General features: G+C 40.6%; 1 protein-coding gene across 1 annotated transcript in view; it reads left to right on the forward strand.

The window, feature by feature from the left end:
- The first annotated feature begins 20,674 nt into the window (after positions 1-20,674).
- The window catches only part of LOC126354838 (serine/threonine-protein phosphatase 6 regulatory ankyrin repeat subunit B-like), a 32,207-nt gene continuing 31,503 nt past the window's right edge, over positions 20,675-21,378 (forward strand). The window contains exon 1 of the mRNA XM_050004813.1: positions 20,675-20,839. Coding sequence (XP_049860770.1) covers positions 20,781-20,839 — 59 coding nt within the window. The 5' untranslated portion in view covers positions 20,675-20,780. The remainder of the gene's footprint in view (positions 20,840-21,378) is intronic.

The following is a 21,378-nucleotide window of genomic DNA, read 5'->3' on the forward strand; positions in this document are numbered from 1 at the left end:
TGGCAGTACAGACCTAATGGAGGTGTAAGAATAACTAAGATGACTGCTTTGGTGCAGGTAAAATCGACTTTGATTTGCTCTGGCTTGTACTTGGTGGTTTTGGCTTTAGATGTACGGTAGCCGGATAAACTTGTATGTACTGCATTCGCTTCTAAACAAATAACTATCACTACGCAACTGAGTGCCTACAATGTTAATATACCCTATTCTACACGGAATATTACATCAAGGACGGTCTACCATGGCAAAGTGCTTGGGGGAAAAATGAACAATGCTGTAATTAAATCCCGAATCATCCCCTACTCTTTCAGTAGCTCTAAATTTTGCATGGAGGTGTGTGGCTGGTGTGTGGCTGTTACACAAGCCCAGCGTAAATGATTCAACGGGTAGAGTACTGGAAGCTCTGTCATACTGTTACATTCTTATTATGGAGGTACATTCCATGTGAAAGAAGGTAACGTATTTCCCAGTATATGCAGTTAACGTAAACTCAGCCCCCTTTATGATGTAGTATTTCTAGTGTAGTGATCGTAGGAATAGGATAAAGATGTTTAGGACATGTACAGGGATATATTTACAGACAGTTATTCGATGTAGGTGGAGTACAGGTCTTGTGAAACAGATTTTCTTTGTGCAGCCCTCGTATATTAAAGATACAGCGGTAAGGTTCCTTGGTCATTAAAACACCTACAGCTGTCTTTCAGTTATAGGGGGAGTTACGACACGTAAATGGACATACAGACAATCATTTTTACTTGATCATAGCGTGCGTAATAGAATAGGAATGAAAAAACTTATGCTACTATTCTCGTGCGGTGGTTTGCGGATTATGTTGTTAGACGTAGGTTCCTGACTATAGCAGGGATGCAGTACCGGTATTCTATAGCAATTTGCAGAGGCTTGAATATTGGTGGGACTTGGAACTGAATTCTAATATCTTGCACCATTTTACATTGTCGAACGCTTTTTTCAGGTCGACAAATCCTATGAACGTGTCTTGATTTTTCTGTAGTCTTACTTCCGCAACGTCACAATTGCCTCTCGCGTGCTTTTACCTTTCGTAAAGCCAAACTTATCGTCATCTAGTGCATCCTCAATTTTCTTTTTCATTCTTCGGTATATTATTCTTGTCAGCAACTTGGATGCATGATCTGTTAAGATGAATCTGCGGTAATTCTCTCATTTGTCAGCTTTTCCCGTCTTTGGAATTGTGTTTGATGATGCTTTTTCGAAAGTCATATAGTATATCGCCAGAGTCATACATTCTACACACCACCGTGAATAGTCGTTTTGTTGCCACTTCCCCAATGATTTTAGAAATTCTGATGGAATGCTTGACTCGGACAGATTGATGTGTCCGTGTGAAGTTTCTCTTCCAAATGCCTCTCTGGAAAAATTTATATACGGATGCAGCGGACAGCCAAACTCAACAAATGGTTCGCATCGCTCTAAGCACTATGTGACTTAACATCTAATATCATCAGTCACCTAGATTTAGAACTACTTAAACCTAAGAAACCTAAGGACATCAAACACACCCACACTACTGCTTTATCTGATACAGGGTACTTTTATAGAGGGTACTTTTCCGGCTCAGTATTATGTAAAAAATCTATACCTATTTCTTTCAGGCACTGTTTACAATGTATATGTTTTACAGATTTATTGTTTATTTCAAGTAATGCAGCCCCTTCCAAAATGCTTCTCCAAATTGAGGTACCATTTAATCCAATGTTATACATTTGAGACAAAATGTTTACCAGATTTGCATGACATGATGGCTGAGGTACTAGACCTATTTTATTCCACCTATTATTTATATTACAAGGATAAAAAATATCACATCTTACATTTAATTTTTATAACTTTTTTTCCAATAAAATTTTATTTTTTCTACAATTTAGTTGATTCTGCAATAAATCTTAGGTCTAGTACATAAGTATGGACTATTGCAAGTAACAGAAAAAAATTAGAGCAATGCTTTATAAACTTCAGGAAATAATTTTACATGAAAAGTGAAAAACACAGATTGTGTGAAATTGCAAATGAACATATGAGTAAAATTAAACAGTGCCTCAGAACATTCCTGAAATACAGTCTTCATCCTTCAGCATTTCTTCATGTTAAAGCTTCCTCTTGGCATTCCTTTTAGCACTTCTTGCTTCTTTGGTAACTTGAAGAGCGAAACTTCCATATTAGAGCCTAATTTTATGCCTAAATTTCTAAGGACTTCCAACCTTGCTATCACTCCATCACTGAAACATGTCACTGCATCTAGTACACCAAGCTTTAATATATTTAGTCATACAAAAACATTACTGGGTAATCTTTCCCATATACTATGATCGAAACTTTTATTTGTATTCTGGGTGCTCCCATGAAGACATTTACTGAGAAAAAAACATTCACTCCGGTCTCTAAAAATTGGTTTCATTTCCTTCATAACAAGTATAGGAAGAGAATGCTTATGATGGTATATCTGGCCATTTTATTTTGCTTTCTGGTAATCAAACCAAGAATGTGTTCCTTTAGGACAAAGTCAGTGAACAGGGTGGTCATCTGCGGACAACTTATGAAAGTACGTATCCCATACAGCTTTTCCCATTGCTGTAACATCTTTCATAGGTGAAGTGCGTCTAACGGCCAGTCCATAATATCCTTGCAGAAGGTCTATTTCAGTTTCTATCAATTTGTCACGGACAGACAGGGATTTTCCGTCAGATAGCAACATTAATTTCTCTTCGTAGCTTCCTCAATCTAACACCCATCCTCTTTTGCACATGTCAATAACACTCCAGTGTTGATACCAAGGTATCACCATAAACATTGAATTCAGTAATTTTATTGGAAACTTTAGATCCCCATCGCCTAGGTACTTCGAATATCTGACGTTATAAACGGGTACCGACACCTGAAATATTTTTACAGCTCCCTTACACTCCATACCTCCACTGTAACCATCATAATTCTTAGAACACTGATGTTGAATTTGTCTTTCTGTATTACCATGGCAGGTGTGACATTTACTTAGAGAAGCACTCAACACCAACAACTTTTCCATTCTCCAGAGAAGTAGCACTTACAACACCACTCAAGGAACAATGTCCTCGAAGTTTCCATGTCCCATCAAGTGCAACAGCAATGTCCATAGTTCCACTAATATTAACAGTTTCTTCTTCTGCACGTGTCATAGATGCTTTAGACGCAACTATCAAGACTCCTAAAAGTATTATTATGTACTTGCCGAACCTACTGGGAGGAGGAGAAAGGTCCATTAAACCACTAAACGTTTGAACAGCCTTTTTTCCTTTTCCTATTGCACGCATTGCATACACTAACTTCAAATTCACATCATATGAGTTATGGTCAATGTTCGAAGACATTTTCAAGGTAGATTTCTTGCAGGATCTATACAGATTAACTTATTCTGACACTAAACGCTTCCTGCTACGTTGTTGTTCAGATATTTCACACGGTTTACATTTCGCAAATTTCTTTATCAAAGAAGGTAAGCTGCCCACATTAACAACAACAAATAAACTACAAACAGTGTCATTGTTAACATTAAAATCTGAATCACTGGGAGGTGTGTGCCATATAGGAGTTTCTTCCCTGAAGAACTGATACATAGGTTACTTTCAACACTGTGGCTTGCTTTGTTTGTGAACTGGTGACCACAGAATTTTCTTTTACCGAATTTCTTGATGCGTGGCATAGTTCGTATTTATTGCACAGTAAACGATATGTGCCCCCACAAATATATGTAGCACTTGGGCAACAAATATTCAGTAAAACATGAACAGACTGCTTCAGCGAAACAAAAGTAAATACTTGTAAAGATTATCCTTTACACACACTAGTAACCTGGACTGTTACCAACATGTGCAATGTATAATACATATAATTACTGGAAACAGAAAGTTCACAGTTCATTTCGACATAACACTGGTTTCTGTAACAGGAATAAAGGGGGCGTGGTGGCATACATGACTGTAACTTTAAGATTTTGTGTATATAGGAAATTTTTTATTTGAAAACCTGTAATGTATATATCAATGTACTCAGGAAAGACTACAGAATTTAATAAAGTCAAAAAATTTACAATTTTCCAAAATTTTTGAGTACTCTCTATCTTTACGTTCTCCAAGGCTATGTTAAATTCTGATTCTAGTATTGGATCCCCTATCTCTTCTAAATCGACTCCTGTTTCTTCTTCTATAACATCAGACAAATCTTTCCCCTCATAGAGGTTTTCAATGTATTCTTGCAACCTATCCACTCTCTCCTCTGTATTTAACAGTGGAATACCCAATGCACTCTTAATGTTATCACCCTTGCCTTTAATGTAACTGAAGGTTGTTTGGAATTTCCTGTATGCTGAGTCTGTCCTTCTGACAATCATTTCTTTTTCGATGTCTTCACAATTTTACTGCAGCCATTTCGTCTTAGCTTCCCTACACTGCCTATTTATTTCATTCCTCAGCGACTTCTGTGTCTCTATTCCTAAGTTTCCCAGAACATTTTTGTACTTCCTCCTTTGATCGATCAATTGAAGTATTTCTTCTGTTACCCATGGTCTCTTCGCAGTTACCTTCTTTGTAGCTATGTTTTCCTTCCCAACATCTGTGATGGCCCTTTTTAGAGATGTCTTTTCCTCTTCAACTGTACTGCATACTGAGCTATTCCTTATTGCTGTATCTGTAGCCTTAGAGAACTTCAACAGTATCTTGTCATTCCTTAGTACTTCCGTATTCCACTTCTTCTCTTCTTGATTCTTCGTGACTAGTGTCTGAAACTGAAGCCTACTCTTCATCGCTGATATATTGTGATCTGTGTCTATGTCTGCACCTGGGTACTCCTTACCATCCAGTATCTGATTTCCGTATCTCTGTCTGACCATGATGTAATCTAACTAAAATCTTCCCGTATCACCTCGTCTTGTATAAGTATAACTCTTGTGATTCTTGAAAAGAATATTCGTTTTTACTAGCTGAAACTTGATACAGAATTCAATTAATCTTTCTCCTTTCTCATTCCTTTACCCAAGCCCATATTCTCCAGCAACCTTTTCTTCTACTCCTTCCCTTACAACTGCATTCCAGTCTCCCATGACGATTAGATTTTCATATCCCTTCACATACTATATTACCCTTTCTATAGCCTCATTCACTTCCTCTGTCTCTTCATCTTCAGCTTACGACGTCGGCATGTATACCTGAACCATCGTTGTTGGTGTTGGTTTGCTGTCAATTCTGATACGAGCAACCCTATCGCAGAACTGTTCACAGTAACACACTCTCTGCCCTACTTTAGTATTCATAACTAATCCTACTCCTCTTATACGATTTTCTGCTGCTGTTGATATTACCCTATAACCATCTGACCAGAAATTCTTGTCTTCTTTCAACTTCACATCAAGGATCCTTGCTATATCTAGATTGAGCCTGTGCATTTCCCTGTTAAGATTTTCTATTTTCCCTACCACACTCAATCTTCCGACATTCCACGCCCTGGGTCGCAGAACGATATCCTTCGGTTAATTATTCAATCTTTTTCTTAATGGCAACCTTCCCTTTGTCAGTCCACTCGCGGAGATCCGAATGGGGGCTATTCAGGAATCTTTTGCCAATGGAGAGATCATCATGACACTTCTTTAGTTATAGGCCACATTTCCTGTGGATACACGTTACGTGTCTTTAATGCAGTGGTTTCCATTGCCTTCTGCGTCCTCATGCCCTTGATCAATGTTGATTCTTCCGCCTTTACAGGCAGTTTCCCACCACAAGAACAAGAAAGTGTCCTGAACCTCTGTCGGCTCTTCCATCCTCTTTGACAAGACTGTTGGCAGAGTGAGGGTGACTTCTTATGCCTGAAGTCTTTGATTGCCAATGCTGGTTATTAACCTAAATTTAAGCAACGGGTGGATTCGAACACGGGACCGACGACGTTTTGATTATGAATCAAAGAAGTTACACCTTTTTTTTTTACCTAGACCACCGGTGCAAATCCAGCACTTCTTATTGCTCATGAAAACCACATGTTGCATGTTGTACCACCATACAGCGAGACCTTCAGAGGTGGTGGTCCTGTTTGCTGTACACACCGGTACCTCTAATACGCAGTAGCACGTCCTCTTGCATTGGTGCAAGAGGACGTGGAATACTATCCACAAATTCATCATGGCACTGTTGGTCCAGATTGTCCCATTCCTCAACGGAAATTCGCCGTAGATCCCTCAGAGTTTTTGGTGGGTCATGTCACCCTTAAACATTCCCTTTCTATCTATCGCCGACATGTTCCATAGGGTCATGGCTGGCCACTCTAGTCAAGCAATGTCGTTATCCTGAAGGCAGTAATTCGCAAGATGTGCACGATGGGGGCACGAATTGTCTTCGATGAAGACGAATGCCTCGCCAATGTACTGCCGATGTGACTGCATTGTCGGCCGGAGGATGGCTTACACGTATCGTACAGCTGTTACGGCGCGTTCCATGACCACCAGCGGCGTACGTTTGACCCACATAATGCCACCCCAAACCTGAAGGTAACCTCCATCTTGCTGCACTCGCTGGACAGTATGTCTAAGGCGTTCAGCCTGACCTGTTTCCTGCAAACACGTCTCCGTCGATTGTCTGGTTGAAGGCATATGAGACACTCATCGATGAAGAGAACTTGATGCCAATCCTGAGGGGTCCTTTCTCCACGTTGTTGGGTCCATCTGTACCGCTGGGTACGGTGTCGCGGTTGCAAAGACGGACCTCGCCATGGACGTCGGGAGTGAAGTTGCGCATCATGTAGCCCATTTCGCACAGTCTGAGTCGTAACATGACGCCCTGTGGCTGCCGAAAAACATAATTTAACATGGTGGCGTTGCTGACACGGTTCCTGCGAGCCATAATCCGTAGGTAGCGGTTATCCACTACAATAGTAGCCCTTGGGTGGCCTGAGCGAGTCATGTCATCCACAGTTCCAGTCTCACTGTATCTTCTCCATGTCCGATCAACATCGGTTTGGTTCACTCCGAGACGACTGGACACTCTCCTTGTTGAGAGTCCTTCCTGGCACAAAGTAAGAGTGCGGTCGCTATCGAACCGAAGTATTGACCGTCTAGGCATGGTTGAAGTACAGGCAACACGAACCGTGTACGTCCTTCCTGGTGGAATGACTGGAACTGATCGGCTGTCGGACACCTTCCGTCTAATAGGCGCTGATCACGCATAGTTGTTTACATCTTTGGCGCATTTCCATAGTTAACGTTTATCTTCAGGACTTCTGGGAATTGGGGTGATCTAATTTTTTTATGTATGTATTTGAATTTAAACTTATTGATCAACAAATAATGCGAGCAACGACAGATAGTGTTTTGTCGCCTCACTGTCAGGTATCTGGAAGAGGTCAAGAATACTGGCTACGCACAGAAAATCGACATTACACCTTCGCTGATCGTGGAAGTGTCACTGGGCAGCAATAGGAGGCGTCTTACAACCTTCTAACGAATGGAACAGTGCTGCCTCAACATTATGGGATTTAGACAGAATTATTATGGCTTTGCGTCTTGGATGGAGGACAGCAACAACGATCCATACTTGTCAAAATAGGTTAGCTACAAACGCCATATATCGAAGGCTGGCAAAATAGTGAGAGTATTGGGGGGTAGGCGATACTCTGACAAAACATCTCTAAAACGCTTCTTGTGTTGTAAGCAAACGTATGACTCCCTGAAAACAAAAGACTCGCTAACTGACTGCAATGAGAGTGTTAGGGGCTAATAGGAAGCTTTGTACCGAGCGAAAATCGGTATCACAATTTCAGTCTTTTGTTTTCTCTATAAATAAGAGACCACAATCTTCCGTGAGTTTTGTGAGCCTATAAATGAAGGACTAAATTCACATTAAGCCATAGATAACGTCATATGAATAAAGTTAAAGCATTACTCTGCACCTCGATAATAATCAACGTCAAATAGACAGTCTTTCGTTCTACAAGAAGCACATAAATGAATGTAATAACAACGAAATCACATTCTAACACATTTATATTACATTTAAATAACATTAAATAAATAATGCTGGTATATATTACATTTAAATAACATTAAATAAATAATGCTGGTCAAGTAGCCTGAAGCGTCAAGCTAAATAGATGAGCTCGAAATTTTTTTTCTTGGACTAAAATGTGAAACAGCCCCAACACAGACTTCCCTTGTACCTTTGCATTTTCTTTCAAGTGATCACTTATGAAATGTAATTACGTTACTTCGACAAATATTATTAATTCACTGTTAACTTGTGGTACAGGATAGGAGGAGTTTTATCTGTCTGTAAATACACACGTCGAAAAAAAAGTTTTGCTTCACCTCGGTTCCGAGAGTTCCGGAACCTGTACAGAAAATTGGAATAGAGATCAACCCTAACATCATTTCGGCCCTCTTCATTACTCAGGAAATCCACACACTGCATGTTGTACCACCATACAGCGTGACATTCAGAGGTGGTGGTCCACATTACTGTGCTCATCGGTGCCTCTAATACCCAGTAGCACGTCCTCTTGCATTGATGCATGCCTGTATTCGTCGTGGAATACTATCCACAAGTTCGTCATGGCATTGTCGGTCCAGATTGTCCCATTCCTCAACCGAAATTCGCCGTAGATCCCTCAGAGGTTTTGGTGGGTCAAGTCGCCATTAAACAGCCCTTTTCTATCTATCGCAGAAATGTTCAATAGGGTTCATGGTTGGCCACTCTAGTCAAGCAATGTCGTTATCCTGAAGGGAGTCATTCACAAGACGTGCACGATGGGGGCGCGAATTGTCGTCGATGGAGACGAATGTCTCTCCAATATGATGTCGATATGGTTGCACTATCGGTCGGAGGTTGTCATTCACGTATCGTACAGCTGTTACGGCGCGTTCCACCAGCGGCTTACGTCGGTCCCACACAACGCCTCCTCAAAACAGCAGGGAAACTCCACCTTGCTACACTCGCTGGACAGTGTGTCTAAGGCATTCAGATTGACTAGGTTGCCTCCAAACACGTCACCGACGATTGTCTGATTGAAGGCATATGTGACACTCATCGGTGAAGAGAACGTGATGCCAGTCCTTAGCGGTCCGTTCGTCATGTTGTTGGGCCCATCTGAACCTCGCTGCATGGTGTCGTGGTCGCAAAGGTCGACCTCGCCGTGGGCGTCGGGAGTGAAGATGCAGCCTACTGCGCACAGTTTAAGTCGTAACACGACGTCGTGTTGCTGCACGAAAAGCATTATTCAACATGGTGGCATTTCTGTCAGGGTCCCTCTGAGCCATAATCAGTAAGCTAGCGGTCATTCACTACAGTAGTAGTCCTTGGGCGGTCTGAGCTAGTTATGTCATCGACAGTTCCTGTATCTCTTATCTCTTCCATGTCCGAACGACATCGCTTTGATTCACTCCGAGACGCCTGGACACTTCCCTTGTTGAGAGACGATCCTGGCACAAAGCAACATTGCGGCAGCGATCAAACAGTGGCATTGACCGTCTAGGCATTGTTGAACTACAGACAACACGAGCCGTGTACCTTCTTCCTGGTGGAATGAATAAAACTGATCGGCTGTCGGACCGTCTAAGAGGCTCTGCTAATGCATGGTTTTTTACTTCTTTGGGTAAGTTTAGTGACATCTCTCAACAGTCAAATGGACTGTGTATGTGGTACAATATCCACAGTCAACGTGTATCTTGAGGAGTTCTGGGAGCGGGGCTCATACAAAACTTTTTTGGTTGTAAGTGGACTGACAACAATTAGGGGACTAAAATTTACGATGTTGACTCTTAAATCAAATAGGGTTAATGAAGTTACGGAATCGCTCTGTAGCTCAAACGTTCTGACAGGCGGACATCCTCTCCGTGCACAAATCACGAATGCTTCTAACTGCTGACGACAAACTAACATATTTGACGATTCCTTTGAATGACACAGTGTATGTATCACATGCTGCGACACAGTCGCGAATAAAATAGTGATCTGAATATAGATTAAATTTCGATTACTTTAAGTCTGTTGTCACAATTTTTTTGTCATCAGACTACCGGTTTCGCTTTATAATGATCATCTTCAGATCTATTCTATAAAATCGTGTCCCAATGTACTGCAGCCATAGTGGCATCCTTAAATGTTAAACACAAAATCTGACGATGCTGGTGCTAATTTTATGTTTTTATAGAACAGATGTGAATATGGTTACAATAGACAGAATCCGGTAGTTTGATGCAAACAAAAAGTGACCACAGACGTAAAGTAAAGGAAATTTACAGTCCATATATGATTGCTACGACACTGGATCTGAAGCAAAGGAAGAGGTATCTCCTGCAATTGGAACACATTCTGCTGGAATGAGGGAAAATAAATACCGGGATTGTCAAATTGCGATCAATTTCGTAACAAATACGCAGCTGTATCCTTCTGGAAACTTAAGACAGGCATTTTGTTACATAGAACTGATGTTGTATTCGACGTAAATGGTATACCAACGCACTGTTAAAGTGCATGCTGTGCACTACCGCATTTCTGTTGGCAGTACAAACGACGTAGGAAAGCTTAGTGTACATGTCTTGCCACGCAAACAATAAGTGCCGGCATGTCGAGGCAGTCATAAAGACGTACTGGATATAGGAGGCACGTAGTATTGAAAAAATTTTCTTTGTCAGTGTGTGCGTATTTCAGTTGCGCGGCTGTGTGTAGCTGATTAGCTGAGCCGTTCTGGAGTGAGCTATGGGTGCTGAAGTGTGCACGTGTCTTGGAATGGCACACGACAAGTACATGGGCTGGACTGGAAACTGCACCGGGGAAACGTCCAGATATGTTTTCAAACGACTAGGAAGGATGAAAATTCGAGTATGCGGTCTGCTCCAGTACAAAGGACGACCACAGTTACTAGTTTTCCCTTAAACGACATATGTATGGGCGGATGTCGCTTATAGTGGCTGGCTGCAGCGACGCACTGTCGTATTGGCTTATCTTCCCATGGGCGCTGGACGTGGGGGAGAGGGTGGTGGTCATGGAGGCGCAGTTGCTGACCAAGACAACTCGAGCTGTGCAGCCGTAATATTTTGTTTACCCATGAGATAGGGTAAGCAGCATACGGCACGTGCTACAGCGGTGGTGTTCCAGTCGACAGCTAACGACAGCATAAGCACAGAGTGGAACGTTAGAAGTTCCGTCGCATGTTTTCTCTTGTTTTAAATAATTAAATATTGGGTAGCCCTCTTTCCACGGCCTCCGTGATATCAAGACAAGCACTCTGCAGCATGAGGTGTGGTGCGATAAGAAACACGGGGTGAAGTACGGAAAATTAATGGTTTTTAATACAGTGCATAGCTCACCGGTTCTTACTGTTGTGGTTGGCAGGAGAGCCAACCCGTATAACTAAAGGAGGCCGAAATGCACGTGTTTTAGCTCACGCAGGCTGGCGTGAGGTCAGGAACATGGCAAGGGAATTAGAATTGAGGAAAACGGACGTAGTTGGAGGAATACTTAACTTTAATCCATTAATGGAGAACGTCGCTCTTTATGGTACATGATTCACAATATCAATAGTGCGGATACTGGCGCCTTGCTAGGTCGTGGCAAATAACGTAGTTGAAGGCTATGCTAACTATCGTCTCGGCAAATGAGAGCGTAGAAGTCAGTGAACCACCGCTAGCAAAGTCGGCTGTACAACTGTGGCGAGTGCTAGGAAGTCTCTCTAGACCTGCCGTGTGACGGCGCTCGGTTTGCAATCACTGATATTGGCGACACGCGGGTCCGACGTACACTAACGGACCGCGGCCGATTTAAAGGCTACCACCTAGCAAGTGTGGTGTCTGGCGGTGACACCACACTTGCCTTTACGGTGGCGGCGTAAGTGTGTAGCATATTAACGATGTGTAATCTTTTATTGGTAGGAAGGTTCCTGTCCCAATTTTTTAACAAGGTCGTTTATAATAACATAGTGTCAGGGTGGCTGATACTTACACCATACGCAAAAAAACTGCAGTTGATAAGAACATTTTTAAGCGAAGCTTAGGCCTTGTTCGCTATTGTTAAAAAACCGTCTGACGGCGAATAAACGTGTAATTTGTTAGATTATTGCGAGGTTGTGATTGAGTGACCGATATTTTTAAGTCTGTCTTTCTGAGAGACGTTAGACATTCGTAACACAGTAGGGAAAAAATTAGTCAACATTTAAAGGTACGTGTATTTATGTGTGTTTCCTGAAAATCGGTAAAGTAGTAGCGAAACACATATTTAAATGTGTTGTCTTACAGAAACAGTGAAATTAGTCACGAAACCAGTATTCACGTGTATCTTACTAAAAAGTTTGAGGGAATACCAGCGAAACCCGTATTAACGACTATTTCCTTAAAAGTTCTGGAAAGTCAATAAAATAGCAATGAAATGTGTGTATTCTTAAGAATTAGCCAGGAAACCTTAAACGGCATCGTTTTTTGCTGTAAACAGTGGTGGCTGCGAAACACTCACCAACACCAGGTCAAAACTGCTGTCGTTAAGATATCCTGGAGATTTGCAACATTACTTGATTTTGCTATTACTGCTGCTAGTGCCAGAATCAGGTCTCGGGATGACGCTAAGGAGCAGTCGGGGCAGTGGTGGAGCAGCGACTAATAACAGCAGAACGGGGCCCGCGGGGGAGTCGCTTACTTGGTTAATACTTTAAAATAATTAGAAATGACAGTTAACATTTTATGCTAAAAGGATTGAAAAACTGGGTAAACATGAATTCACTGCCCCACCATCTTGCCCGTAAATTACGGTAATTATGATGATGACAACATGAGAGGAGATATGTTAAGACTTCAAGGAATATCTTACCCTGATGCTAGAGGGAACTCTAGGGTGTAAAAACTGTAGAGGAAGACAGAGATAGGCATACATTCAGCAAATGACTGAGAACATAAGTTGCAAGTGCTGCTCTCAGATAAAGGGGTTCGTACTGGCCCACATCAAAGCACTCAGGAAAAAAAAAACAGTAATTATGACCTAAATAAACAACACATACACCCAACTGAACAGTTGCTTACACAAGGAAACAAAAAAAAGACAAGTAATTATGACCTAAATAAACAGAATATGCACCTAAGTAAACAGTTAGCTTGCATAAAGGCCATTAAATTAGGTTGGCGCAAGTGACTGGTTTATTTATTTCAGGGGAAGAATGCGCGTTGTTGCAGAGCTGGTCCACACACACACACACACACACACACACACACACACACACACACACACACACACACACACACATATTACTCTCTTAATTTCCATTAAATTTTTCCGATCCGTGTAAAAATCTGAAAATACTTCGAGTTCTACTTAATCAGAATACCGTTATTACTCATATGGGGAAAATTTATAAATATTAATTTTGAAATTGCTGCTCAACCACCTATTTACAAGGTAAGAAACACAAGAATTTACGTGTCTCGAAGGTCAAACACTCATCAGAAAAATCGTACAAGAATCTCTAAATTGATTAACATGAAACATAAATAAGAAGAATAAAAGTAATAATAAAATAACTTGGTTAAGCCGTCATAAGATACAAATACACATCACTGTCAATCTATAAAATGTGGATGTACATCTTAAGAGGACATCTGCATGGATACTCTGCAAATCATGTTTAAGTGCGGAGGGTTCATCGAATCACCTTCAAAATTCTCTCTTATTGGAATCTCGTATAGCGCGTGGAAAGAATGAACATCTATATCTTTCCGTACGAGCACTTATTTCCCTTATTTTATCGTAGTGATCGTTCCTCCCTATGAATGTCGGTGTCAACAAAATATTTTCGCATTCGGAGGAGAAAGTTGGTGAATGGCATTTCGTGAGAAGATTCCGTCGCAACGAAAAACGCCTTTCTTTTAATGATTTCCAGGCCAAGTCCTGTATCCTTTCTGTGGCACTCTCTCCAATATTTCGCGATGATACTTAAAAAGTGCTGTCTTTCTTTGAACTTTTTCGATGTACTCCGTCAGTTCTATCTGGTAAGGATCCCACACCATGCAGCAGTATTCTGAAAGAGGATGGACAAGCGTAGTGTCGGCAGTCTCCTTAGTAGGTCTGTTACATTTTCCACCTGTTCTTCCAATAAATCGCAGTCTTTGGTTAGCCTTTCCCACAACGTTTTCTATGTATTCCTTCCAATTTAAGTTGTTTGTAATTCTAATACAAAGGTATTTAGTTGAATTTATGGCTTTTAGATTAGACTGATTTATCGTGTAACCGAAGTTTAACGAGTTCCTTTTAGCACTCATGTGGATGACCTCACACTTTTCGTTATTTAGGGTCAACTGCCACTTTTCGCACCATTCAGATATTGTTTCTAAATAGTTTTGCAGTTTGATTTGATCTTCTGATGACTTTAATAGTCAATAAACGATAGCGTCATCTGCAAACAACCGAAGACGGATGCTCAGATTGTCTCTCAAATCGATTATATAGATAAGGAACAGCAAAGGGCCTACAACACTACTTAGGGGAACGCCAGAAATCACTTCTATTTTACTCAATGACTTTCCGTCAGTTACTACTAACTGTGACCTCTCTGACAGGAAATCAAATCCAGTCACATAACTGGCACGATATTCTATAAGCACGCAATTTCACTAAACGCCGCTTGTATGGTACAATGTCAAAAGCCTTTCGGAAATCCATTAATACGGAAACGATCTGAAATCCCTCTTCAACACCAATCAACAATTCGTTTGAATAAAGAGCTAGTTGTGTTTCACAGGAACGATGTTTTCCAAACCCATGTTTATTGTGTGTCAATAGACCGTTTTCTTTAAGGTAATTCATAACGTTCTAACATAATATGTGTTCTAACATGCTGCTGCATATCGACGTTAACGATATGGGCCTGTAATTTATTAGATTACTCCTTCTACCTTTCTTGAATATTGGCATGCCTTTTCAGTCTTTGGGTACAGATCTTTCGTCGAGCGAACGGTTGTATATGGTTGTTAAGTATGGAGCTAATGCATCAGCATACTCCGAAAGGAACCTAATTTGTATACAGTCTGGACCAGAAGACTTGCTTTTATTAAGTGATTTAAGTTGCTTCACTACTCCAAGGATATTTATCTCTACATTACTCATGTTGACAGCTGTTCTCGATTCGAGTTCTGGAATATTTACTTCGTCTTCTTTAGCGAAGGCATTTAGGAAGGCTGTGTTAAATAACTCTGCTTTGGAAGCACTGTCTTTGATAGTGTCCCTATTGCTATAGCACAGAGAAGGCACTGATTTCTTCTTGGGGCTAACATACTTCACATACGACCAGAATCTCTTTAGATTTTCTGTCAGGTTTCGAGACGAAGTTTCGTTGTGGAAACTATTGTAGACATCTCGCATTGAAGTCCGCCCAAAATTTCGAGCTTCTGTAAAAGATCGCCAATCTTGATGATTTTGCTTCTGTTTAAATTTGACACGTTTGTTTCGTTGTTTCTGCAACAGTGTTCTAACACGTTTTGTGTACCAAGGAGGATGAGCTCCGTCGTTTGTTAATTTATTTGGTATAAATCTCTCAGTTGCTGCCGATACAATTTCGTTGAATTTAAGCCACATCTGATCTACACCTATATTATTAGTTTGGAATGAGTGAAGATTGTCCCTCAGGAAGGCGTCAAGTGAATTTTTATCTGCTTTTTTGAATAGGTATATTTTTCGAGGATTTAAGAATTACAATATTCAGTCTCGCTACGACAACCCTGAATCGGTTTTGATGCTCGTTATTAACTTAGGATTATTTGTTGCTAAGAGGTCAAGCGTGTTTCTACAACCGTTTGCTATTCGTGTGGGCTCATGAAGTAACAGCCCGAAATAGTTTTCAGAGAATGCGTTTAGCACAATTTCGGATGATGTTCTATACGTACCTCCGGAATTAAACATGTACTTTCCCCAACATACTGAGGGTAAATTAAAGACACTTATTATTTTATTTCGGTTACCAACAATGACCTCTGCCCCTACTAACTCACAGTAAGTATCTTCTTCTATTTCACGACAAGTTAACCTACTTCTGACAGCGGGAAACACGCAACCGCCACCCGTGCTTAGTCTATCCTTTCGGAACACCGTTAGGTTCTTCGCAAAAATTTCGGCTGAGCTCATATCAGGCTTTAGCCAGCATTCAGAGTCTATAACGATTTGAGCATCAGTGCTTTCCATTGCCGCTTGGAGTTCTGGTACTTTCCCAACACAGCTACGGCAATTTACAACTGTTATACCAATGGTTCCTGTATCACCGTTCTTCCTGTGTTCACCCTGCACCCTTTGTGACTGAAGCCCTTCTTGTGTTGTCCCGAGACCCTCTAACCTCTACAGATACTATGCAAACCACATTTAAGTGCGTGGCAGAGGGTTCATCGAACCACCAAGAGGCCACGAGGGAAGTGGTCCCGTCATTTCAATCATTACTGTTGCTGTTCTTGTTAAATTTTATATTGATTACTTTCAGAGATTCTTGAACGATGATTCTGAAGATCAAGACCTGACCTTCGAAAAACTTAAATTTCAATGCTTTACTGCAGTGAACTTGCGGTTGAGCCGACATTTTAACATTGATTTTTATAATCACGACCTCATACCATTTATATATAAAATCAAAGTCTAAGTATTCCGCCAAATTTATCTTGCTTATTCTTGTGAATATGTCAGATAATTATATATGCGAAAAATCTGCTGTAGGCGAGAACTATGCGAAGCTTAAACAAGGGTAAATATTACTTACGTAGAGTTTAATCTGTTAAACAATTAGCGTCAATCTACAACTATTTTGCGTCGGTTAACGCGAGGTGGAAAGCAAATCTAAGCTACAATTGAAAGTCTGAACTACAGCTAATATTGCTGCAGTCATGAACCGTGCGGCTGGTCCCGGCGGAGGTTAGAGTCCTCCCTCGGGCATGGGTGTGTGTGTTTGTCCTTAGGATAATGTAGGTTAAGTAGTGAGTAACCTTAGGGACTGATGACTTAGCAGTTAAGTCCCATAGGATTTCACACACATTTGAGCAGCTAAAATTCTTGTACTGTAGTGAAAGAATTGATGTCAGAACTGATACGAATACCTTAGAAAGAAACAGGAGATTACTTCTTCTTTTGCAAACAAAATTTCATAATCAAACATCTACCGAAATTGATTACTTTGTAATTTGATAAAGCACAGCCCAGCAGCTCACGATATAAACCTATCTCTGCATTCATGGCTGGAACTGAAGAGTACTGTTACCTTCAGCCTTCGATTCACCAATCTGAACGCACACATTTGTCTTTAGTTTTTACTGAGTATGTCATTTCGCGATGACTAGGAAGTAAAATCATTTATGATGCGTTCGTGTGACCAGAAGCCATGAAATTACACTCACAGAATTTTGTTTACATGGAGGTCGCAGAATTCTCCCTATTCAATATGTCTCAACCGTCTAATAAACAGAAGACATTCACTTTAGCTATGAAGCGGGCTGGGAATAAAACATTCTACAGCTTACAGTGACTGAAGGTCTTAAGAAAGCCATACAGCCGCACCAATTAGTGGGATGGCCCGCTGAACGACAGATCAACTTCGTGGCAGTCTACACACGTCCGTACCGACTTCTCTCAGCGATTACAGCGCCGCCCTTTTGCTGTCTTGTTTGTTAATCTTACGTTCATGGAGGTTATCGTCTACGTGATCCCACTTGGTCTTACACAGAAAGATAAACTATGTGTTTCGCTAACTGTTTTAGAGGTAAAAAAGACAAAGAAGCCAACAGAAAATTGTGGTTAATGGAAAGTAGGAAATTCATCCACACTCTGTTAATTAAAGAGCTGGGAGCCAATAAGTTTCGTAATTAACTGAGAATGGATAAAACATTTATTTCGGAGCAGCTGAACATTATCAAACCATTCTTAACGAAAAACAATATAGCCACGAGAGAGGTTTTAAGCTGTGAGGAGAGGCTGCTTGCTGCATCAAGGACTACACTCGCACAGATCGCTCCTTATTCGAAACTCCCATGCAAGCCTGAGCCCATTTGACATCTCTCTCCTCCCCCACCCCTCATGCTCTAACAGTATTGCAGAGGCTCTCCAACTGTATTGGACTAGCACTCACGAAACGGGGGATCCGGTCTGAAACTGAAGCATACATGCTATGATCATACGAAACTGTATGCTGTCAGAGACCTTTCCAAGTCTCGATCATCTGTAAAGTATATATGCTGACTGAATCGACGAATGAAAAATAAGTACCAAATTGAATTTGGATTCAAGAGGGAGGTTTGCTAAGGTAGTCCATGTAGTTGTGCTACACCGCTCTGAGAGAGTAGCGTAGTGGTTAGCATATCTGCCTATCGAACAGGTGACCGGAGTTAAAATCTTGGCTTAAGTATGAATTTTTACTTGTCGCTTCAGTCTGAGAATATAGATCATAGACGTCTGAGTTTATTATTAATTTATTTATGTGTGTAGTTTAAAAGATGCCCGTGTAAGTTTAAGAAACTCACTTCAGAATATAAATGACGGCAGCGCAAATCATCTAACATATACCATAAATACACGTAAGAAATGTAAATTTAAACAACTGAGCAGCAAAGAACAGTAAAAAAAAAGTTTCCACCTTTGCCCTACATAGAAGAATGCTTGGATACAGCCTGGACTTTTTAATAATCTTAAGAATGAAGAAATTATATTTTATGAATAAAGGACCATTGATTGTCTATATTTCTCTTTTCAGTTTTTATTTGCGATACGTATCGCAAACGAAATCTACAATCTAATCTGTCTGGGCCTTGGTGCTTAGATTTCATTTGCGTCAAGTATCAGAAATAAAACTTTTATTCATCAATTATATATGTTTTACTCTCTGTGCTTGCCACGTGAAACCAATGTGGGACTTTGTATTTTCACTCTCAATTATACCTACTTGTTTGTTTACTTACATTTCAACTTACAGCTAGTGTCTAAGCACATAATTGTATATTAGCTATTGCTGCATACGCTGTCCGCTACTGATTCTGCGACAGCACTCTTACAGTGTATTCAAATAGCACATTAGTATGTTAAGCAATTACTCATAATTTCCGCCTTTATTTGTAATTCCTTTTAAACTTGTTTAGTTTTTGTTGTAGTTAGAGGTGCTCGTCGTATTTATGTTCTGTAATTTCTACGTTACGCCTTTCCACGCCAACTATGTGAAGTTTCCCTTACTAAGCTTCCCGCGGCCTACAGTTTTTCTCTGGTTCGACATGAATGTTTACACGTTTCCAGGAAACCACTGCTGTGTATACATACGAAGCCACATTTGTGCAAATCGGTAAACGTGGTCCTACCTCTATGCTCCTACGTCTGTGGATACCGGTGTTTTTAACTTAAAGTTTTCAGTTTCTGTCCGTTTTATCTGTTACTTTCAAAGCTTTTTACAGCTTTATTTGCCTTGTAAGTCCACGCCCTACCACGAATGTTTATTGACGAATGCTTATTTGCTGGGTACAACGCAAGTTTTCCATTACTACGTGTTTAAATCATTAATGCATCGTAATTGCACATGATAGGCCAATGCCCTTTTCTACAAATTTTCTATTTCTCTTTCTTTGTAGGTAATCTGATAATACCTGACTGGGCTGTAACTCGTTGTTACATGATCGTTATTTTGCAACCAGGGCTATTTTGTTTTTGAAATAATTCGTAATGGGAGCTGCACCAGCTAGTCAATGGAGTTAAAATGATTTTAATTGAAACATTATGGATTCGTTAAACAATTAAGCAAGTGCTTAATTTCTTGCATAACTTTTGCCTCAGTCTTCAACCAGTGTGTTCCACATCTGTAGTGTTTAAATTTCATCCTCGGAAATGGTAATTAAAGTTTCGTCCGCCAAGCACTCGGTCAACTACGTGTATTACAACAGCATTTAATTCCGCACCCGTTATTCAACCCAGGAGTTAGTCAAGCTACCACTGCACACGAAAGTAGCAGAAAAGTTTGCTATTCCACGGCGTGGTGACACTTTAACCAGTATAGTGAGTGAGGAGAAGAAAACAGTCTTGGTTAGGTGTTGGAATTACTGTTTATTTATTCATCAATGTTGCAGGTCTCTCCTAATTCAAGGCACACTGAGACTGATCTACACTGAAATACTATCGAATTAGAAGGAATTAGGGAACTACTGTGCGTATTGTTGCAGGATGTAGAACGACGCCTCTAGCAGGTCTACCACATGACAGATTGTGCAAGCGTCATTCTGCCTTCTATTCACTGGACCACATTAAGTGACTGGGCCAGGTTGTCGGATGCTGTGCTTCTAATACATTACCAGAGCATATACTTACCTTGCACACGACGAGGACTATTTATTTTTCTAGTTGTTTTATTATCAGTAACTTGCTTATCAGCCTTTATCTGTATGTCTGATTTTAATTTACCTAATTTCGTCTAATCCCGAAGTAGGGTCAAGCCTTTCTAATTCGACTATATTTTAATGTAACCCCATCTCAAGGTACCTAGAATTAAGCGAAACTCGCGTCATTGATGAATAACTACACAGTAATTTCAACAACGCAACTAAGAGTTTTCTTCTCTTATCAAAAGTGTCATGTATAACTTCATAACAGATTATTTCCCAATTTGCAAGTCCAATTTGATAACCACGTACTTGGAACCATCCGCTACACTTTTCCAGACTCTCTGGTGTTTCCTACGATGATGTAATCCGTGCAGTTTCCGCCAAGTGGCGCTTCCATTTCGAGGCTGGTGTTAGTTGTAAACACGTGGCAATGAACTGTGACCGGCTATCGGTGGAGGATCGAGACCCTTGCATAATGGCGGCAACCAGGTGAGAGACTGCAGAACAACAGAGCCATCTATATCTCCTGATGTCATACATTCAGTATGTTTTTCATAGACTAATTGTCCACTGATTATGGCAGAGACTGACTCATGTCAACATGTTTTATAATTACGTAGCCGAATATAAGGAGATTCAAACACCTGCGAATAGTAGAATTAATAATCAGAAGTAAATGGAAGATGTTGTAAAATACTAGAACGATTTAAATGGGAGTGAAAGCTGATATCTCAAATGGCAACTATTTTCTGCTGATGAAGTTGTAGTTAGCTGAACTGAGTTAGTGAAATTTGTCTGTCACGAAAACGATGCAATTAATGCAGCACATAGTACCGTAACGACCAGTACGGGGCTTAACAGCCGGAATCATTTGCATCCGTAACGGTCGGCCGAAATAAAATAATTTTCTTTCACGAGTGTACAGCGTGGAACGGGACTATTGCTTAAACCGCGAAAACATATGACCGTTGTTACGAAGGTTTAAATATGAGGACATTACGGGCACAACAGAATAAACGAACACACAA

The sequence above is a fragment of the Schistocerca gregaria genome, chromosome 3 (assembly GCF_023897955.1).
Source record: "Schistocerca gregaria isolate iqSchGreg1 chromosome 3, iqSchGreg1.2, whole genome shotgun sequence".
NCBI classification, from domain to species: Eukaryota; Metazoa; Arthropoda; class Insecta; order Orthoptera; family Acrididae; genus Schistocerca; species Schistocerca gregaria.